The following is a 14,732-nucleotide window of genomic DNA, read 5'->3' as shown; positions in this document are numbered from 1 at the left end:
ATTAACATAAAGATACAGCATAACTTTCAGTGATCCATTGTCAAAAAAAGGCTTCTTCTGGACAGCTTAATAATAGTACAAGGAAATAAGCTTATTTTATGCATGCCTTGTGGCATGAGATAATGAATTTCTGAAGTATTTTAAAAACTGTAAAAATATGTACATATACCATAGAAATGATTTTTAACACTAAATAAAATTCAATATGTGCCCATAGTAAGATCAACTTATGAAAGCTTTTTTACCAAACTGGAAATCATTGCATAAGGAGGAAAATTTCCAAAAGCCATTTTTTAATTTTTATAATATGACTAACAATAAGGTATTGCTTTTTGATCAATATCATGGGTTGTTTGAACTAATAAAGAAAAACAGCTGAATGCACATATTAGTAACCTTAAATTGCATCAGTATTACAGCGAGTTAATTCTAAATCACAAAACACTTCTGTAAGACAGTCAGACACAGCTGCTACAAAAACTTTTCTATGCAAGTGGTTGTCTTAGGTGATATTTGATGTCAATGTTATTAAATTACCACTTTTGTTATCATCATAGTGTGATATGCATCTCTCTGTGTATACATTTTGAATCTGAAATAATGCATTCAGCATAGCATATATACTTTAGGGATAATTGGGTGTAAAGAAAAGTCAATAAATACAAATTTATTCGCATACAAAAATAATTGTATGGTTAAAATGTACACAAAATGATGAAAATACATAGTTTTTTTATTATTAATTACCAGATATAAACAGCGCATAAATCTTAACACTAAGCAGGATTATAATTTAAAAAGAAATCAATAGCAAACAAAAATCCACAAAATATTAGTTCACTTGAAGCACTACACATCTTAATATCTGCTGCAAGAATGAAAAAGAAACATGTGCCTACATGAGAAGCAACAGAAAGAAATTGGAGAGTATGGTTAAATAATAAAAACCAAATCCTTAATATCATCTACTGACAGAAAGAGAACAAAATGCAAATAAGAAGCAAATTTCTTAAAAGCTAACAATAAAGAAGAGATTAAAATTAGGATGAACTGTCATATTTTTATTGACATAAAACATCAGATGCCACTTGAAATCAAATGTCAAGTGAAGTGGTGCCCCCACCCCAGTATAATTTTTCGATGTAGAGAAATGAAAATCGTAGACAAAACAAAATTTATAAATTTCTTTCCTCCAGACATAAGTTTGTGCTGTTTAGTACAAAATTTAAGACACGCATCTCAGCTGTTCGGAGCAAAATTTTAACGCTGTCTTTGCTTGATCATTGTATATGAAACAACACAGTCAGAGAATATTATAGATATTCAAAGAAGGATTCAGTTGGTATTTCTCTAAGATTATATTACATATATAAGAAAGTGCTTGTGTGGTATAGTATTATAATGTTTATAATAACACATTATACTATATTTAATTTTTTACTAAAACAACCCAAGTTTTAAGGCCCGTTTATTCGTATATATATGCACACACAATTAAGTACACAATATATTAAAATAGATATATCACCTAAAAAAGATATATCCCTATGAACAAAACAAAAATTACGGGTCATTCAAATAAATAAATATTCAGTGATTCTTTTGCTGTGTTCTACCCTACGTAATTATTACTTTAAGTCGTACATATACAATCAGTAGTCTAATATATATTTTACAATCAGGCATTATTACTACTTAGTCAACAATACAGACATATCTAAATTTTCATTATTGTTTACACTCATTACATGCACAATTGCGGTTTTTTATTTTAACAACAGAAATGAACTAAACATATCAATACTCTTGATCATTGTATCAGCAATATGAGCAAGTTTCTGTGTATCATACAGATTTATTCGCATTGCGCCCAGTCTCGTATACCGCAAAAAAATAAATAAATAAAATAAAATATGAAGGTGAAGGCCCTTTTCCGTTCCGCAAAATTTTCCACAATTCCGCCTAAAACGTAAACAAAGTATCGAGACTTCGTAATCGATTACAAAGTGCAAAGCTATCAGCTAGTCGTCATCGATGTTTCCCCATCGAGACTCGCGCTTGTGACTCTTGGCCATCCGAAAAAGCGGCGACCGTTCTCAGCAGAAATTACGGATACAGCTATCACACTATCACAATTGTCGCATTTCATGCTTTCGCAATTCGTAGCGGAATTCCCTTTAATCAAATTTCGCGTTTTGAGAAATAGTAATGCCATCCTACAGAAGAAAGTTCGCACTGTTAAAAAAAGAGAAAAAATTCGCGGCTTGTATTTTCTATGCAAAGAAGTTGCCCTCAGTAAAAAAAATGATGTTACATGTTGTAAAATAGTACTATAAAGAATTATTTTTTTGAATTTCGGTTTACCGTAGGTCATTTACCCTGACTTCTTATTTTGGGGTCTAAATTTCCGTTTGATAAGATTTTTGAAATATGCAACCGTCTCAAGTATTTTTTTTTTTTTTTTTTTTAATTTTTTTTTCTATCATATACAAAATTCTCAGACGATATTCAGTACCTTGCCGAAAACATCTTGAAACTCAGAAGGCTCAGGAGAGGAAGCCTTTGCAAATGTGTCACTTCATTCACATAAATGCAGTAATATATTGATAATCGAAAATTTAATTATATTTGTCCCTAAGGTTTTGGAAAGTAAAAAATACCGAAGCTGTAATATCTAACGATTTGAAACTTGCATGTGAATTATGACTGACTAGGTGCAGTGTACTTAGATTCTGAGAACGATTACTTCTTAATTTTGAACAATGATATATTCAGCTATAAATTTATCAATCGAATCAATTTGATATTACAATACTATTAGCACCTCTTTCTGACTCTGACTGGTAAAAGTAACCCATTTTTGAAGATAGGTAAACATAAAGCAAGAAAGAAAGAAATATATATATATAAAAAATCTGAAAGTTTTCAGATTTTATACTACGCCCAAAGGGCTTCTTCTTCTTTCCCCTTTTTTTAACGTTTTGTGTGTTACCTTTATTTATTAAATATCATGTTCTTCGCATTTAAACCATAAAATTCAATTCAACAGAAATATCGCAAAATAATTTTAAAATAGCACACCTTTAGAATTTCTGATACAGTCTCGCGCGCTGCAGATTAAATTTTTTTTTTTTTTTTTTTTTCTCCTACGAAGTTGCCACTGCTCGCTTTGAAATCGTTCCGTTTCTTAATCAAAAAATCTAAATGCTTTACAAAATATGAAATAGATAATAAAACAAATTCCAAATTTGGGCTTCCAGATGCCCATATTCGAGTGGATGATTACGTTATTCAAAATTTGATGGCTCTAGGTACCGTTATTTCATCACAGTGCGATAAACATACATACATTTATGTAGATTCTTTATCATTTAATTTCTCTTAATATAATGCAAAGCGATAATATTTGGTGGCAACAATTTGAAAAGTGAAACAACGCTTGTACTGAATCAACGCAAAATGCCAAAACGAAATTAATAGTCCTTCTGGGCAAATTGCCCCTTTGGGCGAAACAAAAGAAGACAAAGAAAAAAAAAAAAAAAAAGAAAAAAGAAAAAAAAGAAAAAAAAAACCTTTTAGATTTTATGTTACGCCCAAAAGGGCGTTTTTTCACAGGGGATTCAAAACAGGATTTGAAAAGTGATACAGACATTCAACGTTATTTGAGGCAATATACCGTTAGATATTGTAACGTCTTTGCGTTGCTACGCTACCAACATAATACCTGCAAGAAATGTAATGAAACCTCGCAAGCACGGATATTTTATGTGCACGGATATTTTATGTTTTTAATAATTTATGATCACTTTGAAATCACTGAGTTTGTTGCTCAAATATTCGTTAAACATTTACAAAATATGAAATATATAATAAAGCAAATTCCAAATTTTGGCTTCCAAATGCTAATACTCTAGTGGAGGACTACGTTATTCAAAATTTGATATTATTACGAAATGTACAGGCGCGGTAAGATACTCCCCTGCAAAGCAGTTTTAGGGTTGCCATAAAATGGCAAGGGAATGCAAAGTTGCCCCATTTGGTGAGAAACCGCCCATTTGGCGACAAAATTGGCGATATCCCATGGACGGATGGAGAACCTTCTGGAACAAATTCTTACCGGTTTAGCCTAGAATGTTCTCGAACACAAGCCGAAAGCTATATAAACCCTGCTAGTCCGCAGTCAGTTAGTGTGTGTGCCTCGCATAGAGTGCGAGAGAGTCAGTATCGAGTTGGTGTCTCATCTAGCGAGTCAATCCCTGCGGAGTCGATCGAGTTGACAGCCGGGCAGCGAGTGCCAAGTAGGTTGTCGAGTGCACCGAAGGAGTCTGTTAGTGTATCACGGTGAGTGCATAATCGAGAGAGCGTGTTGAGCTCCGGGAACGACTGAAGCGAAGAGTCGGGAGCTGTGCTCGTGTGTCGTCGAGTGCTTCGCGAGTTGTAGTGTGGAGAGTCTCGAGAGTACGTGGAGTTCCGAGAACGACCAAGCAGAGTCGGGAGCTGTACTCCGGAAAGCAGAGTCGGTTGCTTTGTATGAAGCTTGTCTCCACCGTTATTGCCTGACAGTGTGAAGGCTGTGTCGCTGATTGTTCCAGCGTGTTTATAGTAGATCTTCGACGACTGTAAAACGTGTTTTGGAGCTGTCCTGACAATACTGGTAAATAAAGTGTGTTTCGATACTTCATCAAGTGTCGTAGTTATTCACTCCAAATCTACAAACCCCGTAAAAACGTGAAGGAAGAAAATAACGCAACAATATCTTTAGGTACCGCTGTTTTTTACTGTGCAAGAAACACACACGCATTCACACAGATTCTTCCTAATTTCATTTCTCTAAAAATAATATAAGGCTATAATAATTGGTGGCAACAATTTGAAAAATGTTACAGTATCTCACTGTGATTCAACCCAAAATCCGTTTCGAGACTAATAGCTCATTTGGGCTAAAAATATTTTTATAGCATACAATCTTATGTGAGCTAACAGAAACCTAGCAATGTGGCTCGAGAGGCAGGAACATGCTCTGTCTTACAGTCCGAAAAACCACAGCTTAAATAATCATAAATATTCCTGAATTAAAGCAACAGCAACATCATTTGGTCCCAAGTTTTGGATTTTTATTTTTGATGCTCTTTTACAGAAACTTGTTGAGTTTTTCAATTGTGAAATTATAAGATATTTCTCCCGCCTTCTTAGCATGCCTTCGTGGTGTAGTGGTCTACATGCTGGGCGCGTATTTCAAATGTCCGTTGTTCGATTGCCGGCGACGGCGTTGCTCGTTTTTCATCTTTCCTGCTTCCAAAAGTCCTAACATCTCTACAAAGTTATTGCCTTTGCAGGTGATTTGTTCCTTTTTGTTCAAGGACAGGATCTGCATAGTTTTTATTTATTTATTTATTTATTATTATTATTATTTAAATCTTGCTCGAGATATTTTAAATTTAATTTGCCTGTGGTCAGTAAATTTTAAGCTAAAATCTAAGATGATGTTTATTCACCGAAGAAATATTACTTATTGGTGGATATCAATTATTTTTAAAATCCCCTCTAGAGGGTAAATAAAATTAAATATTTAGGTATTTTGTTGGATAGCAAATTTACCTGGAAAAAGCCCATTACCTACATTTCTAATAAATCTGAGAGACTTCAGCGTGGACTGAATCGAATTGCATGGAATAATATTGTTTTGGTATTAAAGCGAATGTTAGAGCAACTATTTATGAACAATGTATTGTTCCGTTTATATTATATGGCTGCGGTGTTTGGGGATTGTCTCTAAAAAAGAAGATTAATTTTAAATGTCTGCTTCGAGTCCAAAAGCCAATTCTGTTACGTATTATCAGGAGTTACCGAACTATTAGTTATAATGCTGTTTTCGCTATTACTGGATCTCCACCGTTGAATATGCTTATCTTGCATTATATAGGTTACTAAGGATAGTCTTGCTAATTGTTCTGTAGAGCCATTAGGTCATTCGAAGCGGGAGATATGAAAAATGTGGAATGCCCTCGCCGTGACTCGAACCTCGGACCTCTCGAATACGCGCCAAGTGTGCTGGCCATTACACCACGAAGGCATGCTAAGAAGGCAGGAGAAATACCTTATAGCTCTAGTTTTCACTTTGATAGTCCATTGCCTTTATCTGCTCTTCCACATCCATCTACAAGATAACCAGCACAAATTTTGGATAGTATGGATATTGATGAAAACGCTTTCTCAGTTGTTTGCTAAATGAATGGTAAGAGATTTGATGACAACGTTGGTTTGGCTTATGTCAAATTCGAGGATTATGTTGAAATTGAGCATCACGATTTGCGTATTAGAAATGAACGTATTGTTTATATTTCTGAACTTCTCTGTATTAATCTTACTATTAGATGGATACTAAATCAGGATGGACATGTTTCCAACGGCAAGGAGAGAGAATCTGAAGGGATTCTCTCTCTTCCCTTGAGTCCCTGAAAATATATCCTCATGTAATAATGATAATTTTGTTAATATACAGCAGTCACTCGGGGATCTACTGGAGAAGGTTATTTCGGTGTTTTTCACATTTGTTCGTGGTCATACCGGGATTCATGGAAACGAAACAGCCGACTGGCTTGCTAAGAATGCAACTAAGAAACATATTAATGCTGAAGTTAATATTCCAAAATCGTATTTAAAAAAAATATTCAAAGTAAAATGATTGAACAATGGAATTATGATTATATCGCCTCTGATAAGGGAGATATTATAAGACAATTCTTTCGGATTACCTTTGAAAGATTTAAAAAAACTAAGAATTTATTGCTGAATTTTAATGTTATGCAATTTCTGTATGGGCATGGTAAGTTTAACGTTTATCTTGAACTGTCTGACGTCTTCCAGTTTGTGTTACTGCGATCTCGGCATTCAGCAAATTGTTTTCCACCTACTTCTTGACTGCCCTTAATTATGCAAAAAATTCACTGAAATGTACACTAAAATTAATTGGAATTAATTGACCACCAAAATACCATGATTTTATTTCTTTACCGACGGCCTACCACACTTTAATGACTTTATCGATGTTTATTTTGAATGCTACAAATGATAAATGATTTTCTTTGTATATTATTTTTCTTTCTTGTGTGTGTTCCTTTTAGTAAAAAGAAGTTTGAATTAATTGTATTATTTAAAGTTTATGTGTCTTTTTTTTTTTTTTTTTTTTACTTACGTTTTTGAAAGCCTCGTGTAATATTTTGTGGTGCGCGAGGAAATATATTCTCCCCTCAATAAAAATAAATAAATAAAAATCTGAAAGCTTTCAGATTTTATATTACGCACAAAGAGGCGTACTTTTCACGGGGGATTCAAAACGGGATTTGAAAAGTGATACAGACTTTCAGTTATTCGACGCAAAATACCGTTACACATTGTAAAGTCTTTGCGTTGCTACGCTACCAACACGATACCAGTATGAAATGTAAAGAAACTTCGTGCATAAAACATTCGTGCTTGAAGATAATGTTACTGGAACGCTTTGAAATTGTTGAGTTTGTTAATAAAAAATTGGTTAAACTTTCATGAAATATGAAATACATAATAAAACAAATTCCAAATTTGGGCTTCCAGATGCCCATATTCGAGTGGAGGACTACGTTACTCAAAATTTGATGTCTCTAGGTACCGTTGGTTTTTCATAATGCAAGAAATATACATACATTTATCCAGATTCTTCATTATTTAATTTCTTTAAATATAATGCAGGGCTCTAATATTTGGTGGCAACAATTTGAAAAGTGATTAAGACTTTTACAGCGAACCAACGCAGAATGCCAACACGATATTTATAGCCCTTCTGGACAAATTGCCCCTTTGGGCTACTAAAATAAATAAATAAATACTCTTAACCCGATTTACATTCTGGTAGGGAAACGGAAAGGAGAAGTCAGATTATAATAATAATCATAATTGGTAATGTTAACGTAATGGAATTGTATTTGCGGAATTACCGCATGCACTTTTTCATTCTTAAGTTCATTCAAGGGAAAGAAAGTATCGTTCTGTGTGTGACAACATATAGTTCTAGTTATATAATTCGGCATCGCTAAAGTCCCGAAAGTGCCGGATAATGGGATTTGTCTTGCACGGGAGAAATCCTAGTAATAATGCATGCTACCACTAATGCAAACAGTATAAATATTTACGTTTCACGTAAAATATTACATAAATATTTTATTTTTAAGGGTTTCCCCCTTCTTTTTCTTTTCTTCTCTCAGTTACACTTTATTTAAATCGTCGTTTCATAACCTTCCAAAACAACACTGATGTCTTCAGTGAATATCACGGCACTGTAATATAATGGAATACAAAATTTTTAACTTTAGACACTTCGCTACACTAGCATGCATTATAAGTGAATGTTATTGAGAAAATAATTTATATTTCATATTAAAACTTATTTAAAAAACTGCAATCTGACAAACTTGAATTACTATTTAACACTTTAAAGTTTCAAAAAGTTAAAAAAAAATCTAAAATTCATATAAATAAATAGAAAATTTCTAATCATTCCACTTAATTTGGAATTTACGTTTTTGAATAAAACTGCTAAAATGTTACAATTTATCTCTTTTATAGCTGGTTATTTATCGAATATAAAACTCCACTCAGCATTTTCACGAGACATCTTATCGCTTTTCAAGCTAAGCAATCACTTTTTCTTTCATCTGCAGTGATAAAAGAAGATAATATAAGTAGGCAGATCGTCCTTGATATAGCTACAGGCGCACTACGTGTATGATAAGATTATCTGAGTGAGGTACTGATAAATAGAAGTAGACAGAATATTTTAAAATTCCGTTCTGTCATATCTAGCATAGTTGGGAAATATGTTATCTAGAAATAAGAAATTTTTTTAAACATATGGAAGTCTTTTACAGCGCAAATTAAATACAATATCTTTTAATCGAAAGATACTTTCCTGCAAAAATATCAGGAGATATTCTTAAATTTTACAGGATTTTAGCAAATTAGAGAATTCGACTTTTCTCCACAACTATCGTTACCATGGTTATGAGGCGGAAAAATATGGTCTTGAAGTACCTATTCTAAAGTAACAGACTATAACTTGACCAGCCAATCTTTGGTACTTTGTGATTCCTATATTTGAAGCTTATGATGTTACGTGAATGTGAAGGACTTTTGATTACCATAGGCATGGTTATATTTGATTATCAGATTGATAAACAATTTAATTGCATTATTTTGGTCTTACCTCTGTGATTGTATTAAGATTTTAAATAAAACTGGTAAGAATTACTTAGGTTCTTTCGGAGAAGGGACACTACACACCACCATGATTGATAAAAATATAAATTTAAGTTTTATACAATACATAACGAGCTGAAAACACCAAAGCAAAGCATACAGAGAGATGCGAATATAACCATTTTTTAAGTAATTAAAAAATTTAATTATATGTTATTTCACGATATATTTTATATAATTCACATCAGTGATGGCTACTGTAGGGCAAAAAATTAGAGAAGGAGAGGCTTTACACCGAACTTGCAGTTTTATAAATCGTGCCGTGACCTTCATTAGGAGCTTTTTACGAAGGTCATAATCGGACTCTGTGTATATTGTTCTAATGAAAGGAAATCACGGAAGAAACAAGAGGCACAGTCAAAACGTTTGAGACTAACTTGATCACAAGAATATAAAGATTCAGAAGTACGTTTACAACTCTTAAATCTCATTTTAAAATTAAATTAAAAATCTCACGGAGCGTCGAATGGCAACTGCGTGAAAACTAGAATATTAACCAGATCCCGCAGAATCAAAATTAAAGACCATAGGTCTCAGAATAGTAACAGTTGCCATGCCCCATATACAGTGGATGGACAAAAATATGGAAACACCTTGTGAAATGCATGTTTGAAAAGAAAGATTGATTTTAATGAAATATGTAGGTGGCGCTGGCGTTTTTGACTACTGACGCCACCTATACAACTTTGTAAATGTGCTAAACAGTTCAGTTGTTGTCGGAGTACTGTTATGTGAGGTTGTCATTGCATTATGTCAGAGTTAACAGACTTCGAACGTGGGCAAATTGTTGGAGCACGTATGGTAGGTGCTTCCGTAAACAAGGTAGCCGAGGTGTTTAGTGTTTCAAGAGGTACTGTATCGAAGATTTATTCCGCATATTTGAAAAGCGGAAAAACATCATCTGCTAAATCACAGCGCGGACGAAAGTGTGTCCTGAGTGATCGTGACAGACGATCATTAAGGGCAATTGTGACGAAAAATAAGAAGACCACAGCTGCAAAAGTTACTGCTGAAATGATTATTGTGTTACCGAACCCTGTGAATACCAAAATAATTAGAAGGGAGCTTCATAAACAGGGAATTGCTGGCCGTGCTGCAATTGAGAAGCCACTCATCAGTGATGCTAATGCCCGTAACAGGAAAAGGTGGTGTTTAAGTCATAAAGGCCTGGACTATAGAGCAGTGGAAGCGAGTAATATGGTCTGACGAGTCTTCTTTCACATTGTTTCCCACTTCTGGCCGAGTTTACGTCTGGAGAACGCCATCTCAAGCCTATAATACAGACTGCTTGTTGCCAAGAGTGAAGCATAGCGGGGGTTCTGTTATGGTTTGGGCAGCCATATCGTGGTTCTCTGCTAGCCCCATGATAACTGTGTCAGGGCACATGACTGCCAAGACTTATGTGAACATTTTGGCCGATCATGTTCATCCCATGGTACAAACTTTGTTCCCCGATGGTGGTGGTGTCTTCCAAGACGACAAAGCCCCTGTTCACACAGCTCACATTGTCCAGGACTGGTTTTCTGAGCACGAGGCTGAGTTGTCCCATCTCCCCTGGCCACCACAGTCACCAGACCTGAATATTATCGAACCTTTGTGGTCTACATTGGAAAGTGCGTTCTCGTTATCCACCGCCAACATCGTTATCTGAACTTGCCACCGTTTTGCAGGAAGAATGGTATAATATTCCCTTGGCAAACATACAGGAACTGTATTTATCCATTCCGAGAAGACTGCAAGATGTTTTGGATGCCAACGGGTTTCCTACACCATATTAAGCAAAGAAACATGTTTTTTTAAAGGTGTTTCCATATTTTTGTCCAACCCCTGCATGTGATAAATGCTCTAGCAGCGTAACGTAGCTTGACACACGATATAATGGCCCCAAACTTGGTAGAACTGCGCTAATTTTAAACACTTCTATTGTTTCTTCCCATGATTGAATTGCTTTTTACTATTAAAAGCAAGCACAAAAGGGCATGTAATTTCTTTTCTCTTTCTGTTAGCTACTAAAACTGCACGGATTTTCTACAGGTTTTAATTTGAGGTTACTTTCTTCTCTTTTAAAATTTTCATTCAGTTCTTAAAGACACTACATCTAAACTACCCTTCTAAATGGAATTTCTTATACTTTTATTCTTTACCCTTCTAAATGGATTAATTTAGGAAAACCAGCAATTTTGGTTGAATTATACAAATCTAAACTTCGCAAGGGAGAAATAAATGTAGCCTTAATAATTTATCATTTTCCTACTCCGATTTTTTCTTTCAGATGTTTCGCCTACAAAAGCGTCTTTAAACTTCTTTAACAGCTGAATCATGTTTCAATGAAGCTTTTCACACTTTCGTCAAGATCTCACGCTCTTCCCTATATCAAGGAATTCGCCTCCTTCTTCTCGTGAGAACATGAATCCTCCTTTTCCTCACTGAAATTAACTTCGAAAGAAGGCTGGAACAGTTTAATAGACTAACGGAAAGCCTGATATTAAGGAATTTTACTTCCATTAAAAGTGTACCTTTATTGCAGGCTGCTCATGCAATTGAGCTTCCCTACGTTAAAACCAAACGAAGTATGGAAAATATTAAGAGTATTTGGAAATTCGACTTTTCAACGAAAATTATCATTATTTTCAAATTTTTTAAATGTATATATGAAAATTATCGTTTATATACAGTGTTCACTAAAATTAAAGGATAAGAAAAAATACGCTCACTAAGTTGATGTTGCAACCAATTCCAAATGGTGCAATTACTTATGTTAATTAAATGCAACTGAACATAAAAAATTTCACCCCCGCGCATATGTTAGACCCGTAAATTTGCAAATTCGGTGACTGACAGTATGGTGTACAATGGACACATGTTAGAATTCCGCTCTGTAATGATATTTAAACTGAATGTGGTTTCTGAGAGTATTCAGTAGTTATGGTTCAAAGGCATCATTTAAGTGAAGGTTATAAGTGGTGAATAACTAGTAGAATCTGGGAGTTTAAATACAAATGGAGGTTGTTCAAGATTTGAATATCCCTCAAAGTGTCATATCAAGAGTTTGGAGCCATTTTTTAAGCACTGGATCAGATGATAGGCAGCCTGATCAAGGGCGACCATAAACAACAACTACGTCAGAAGACCGTTTCCTGTCGTTGCCAGCTCAAAGAAACCGCGAAGCGACTACAAGAGATTTGGTTTTAAACGCTCAGGCTGCCACAGGAACTGAAATTATCGTTCTGGTGCCGCACGAAAGTTGGACTGTATCTGTATGCGAGAAAACCAACGGCTTGTGTCCCACTCACACCAGCTTCCAGTGGGGGCATGTTTAAACTGATGCCATCGTCATGTTTAATGCAGCCAAGACGACTGGGTACGAGTATTGTTTACTGACGAGTCCAGATATAATCTGAACAGCAATTCATGACGTACTTTGATCTGGAGAGAGGAAAGAACACGCAACTTGCCTTCCCTTGTTCGTGAAATATCCCGTTTCCGCGACCTCAGTTTAGTGGTTTGGGGAGGAGTCATGACAAATGGTCGTACCGAGCTGCATATCTTCCAAGGAGGTTGGAGATATGTGGACGAGATATTGGAACCCCAAGTTAGATTGTTTAGAGGAGCTGTTGGGCCAGAGTTTTTGTTAATGGATGCCAATGCTCGGCCTCATCGAGCATATGTGGTGTCAGGATACATGCAAACAAAATATATCACTCGAATTGGCCATCTTACTCATCCGACCTAAGCCTGATTGAGCATGCGTCGGATCGCTTTGGAAGCCAAATTCCTTCTCGGATCCTCTAGGAGCTGAAAAGTGCACTTTTAGAAGAATGGCCTGCAATTCCACAAGACTTATCAACACTTTGGTGAAGTCTATGAAACCAATATTTTATGTATGCATATCTGTCTGAGGGGACCATACATCATATTAAAGAGAACTTTTTTTACCAGAGGTGATTTAATTTTCCATCATTTTCCAATTTCCATAAATTTGGTTTTAATTTTTATATTTTGCGAATAATCAACTGCCAAACATAGTAACTTACATTAGCTAATGTTTCTGTACAAATTTCTATTAATAACTTTTCATTAAGTAGCGGTTAGGTTGTATTTCTGTCATAATCCTTTAATTTTGATGACCTTATCCTTTATTTTTGATGATGTCATTGTCCTTTAATTTTGAAAAGTATAAAGTTAAAAATAAAACAAAAATTTCGCATTTGCTGTTTATTAAACTACAATAAATTCATTCTGATCATAACTGAAAATTTAATAATATTTTTAAATGTTTAAACACTATTTATAATATGTTGAAACGCATTATTTTTTTCCAAAAAGAAAAAAAAAGGGGGGGGAGAGAAAAAAGGAAAGAAAACAAAATCTTGCATTTTTGTAATTTTGGATTAGGTAATTTTTCCTTATCCGGCGTTCAGTTGTTTAAATTACCAGCATATAACAACACTCACCTAATGATTATTATAATTGTTTATATGTGTCATTCATTCTACCATTTGTTTTAAAACAATTTTCCTACACGCGTTCCAGATTTTATTCTTCATTTGGAGTAACTCATCTATATACCAGCATATTAAATTATTAAATCCGAAAATATAATTTACTTGAACCAGGAAGAATATGATGAATGATGCATAACAATGTTTCAATGACACATTTTTTATTTTCTCCGCCTCTTCAAGATTTTAACACTGGTGGAATAATTAGAAAACAAAACGAGAGCTATGTTACCTGATCTAACATGCAATAAATAACCTCTGAATCTCAATTTATTTGCAATCAGAGAGTGGAAATACATTAATTTTCTACTTTATTTCATTTGCTGTTTCCGGTAATAAAAATTTCCAATATACCCTTATTTGTGGAAAAAGAAATTACTCTTTTAAAACTCTTCATTATCGCGTACTCATTTATTGCTTATCTAAGTTTTCACAAAAAACTATATAATTTGCCCTTGCGTTCTGAAATTGGTCATAATTAATTCAAACGAATTTAGTTTTACTTCCTAAAATCTGGATTTCTAACGACAAAAAAAAAAAAAAAAAAAAAAAAGTAATTTATTTTATTGAAAGGCAACCCTGACGGTAAATAGTTACTGCTTATGTGAACAGTGGGCAAAGCGGAAATAACCCACGACTTTCAACTCACGTTTTCTGGGTTCGCATGCACCGAAAATGCACTAGAGACACAATTGAATTCTTACTTTTCACACAGAAATCCATTTTTTCTAGCCGTCCACAATCCAATTCTAGGTCCTTTGACTTGGAAAAGCACCATTATTCATGCAATAGTAACCTTTCACTGTTAATAAATTTAACTTATGGTCTTTTATTCATTTTGACCCAGAGAATCGCAAGCAAAGATGAGTTCATGAAAGTGCACTTCATTCAGGAATAACCGACTACATTTTTTACACCCAGGAGTACATACGTAAGTTA

General features: G+C 34.4%; 1 protein-coding gene across 1 annotated transcript in view; it reads right to left on the bottom strand.

The window, feature by feature from the left end:
• LKRSDH (lysine ketoglutarate reductase/saccharopine dehydrogenase) overlaps positions 1-14,732 on the bottom strand; it is a 94,275-nt gene extending 79,543 nt beyond the window's left edge. The window contains exon 1 of the mRNA XM_085821152.1: positions 14,498-14,732. Within this exon, the coding sequence (XP_085677278.1) occupies positions 14,498-14,571 (74 nt within the window). The 5' untranslated portion in view covers positions 14,572-14,732. The remainder of the gene's footprint in view (positions 1-14,497) is intronic.

Source organism: Stegodyphus dumicola, chromosome 7 (genome assembly GCF_044657685.1).
Source record: "Stegodyphus dumicola isolate Sdum_Otavi_A_Nest chromosome 7, ASM4465768v1".
NCBI lineage: Eukaryota > Metazoa > Arthropoda > Arachnida > Araneae > Eresidae > Stegodyphus > Stegodyphus dumicola.
The sequence above is the reverse complement of the archived record's forward strand: the minus strand, read 5'-3'. Positions and strand labels throughout refer to the sequence as shown.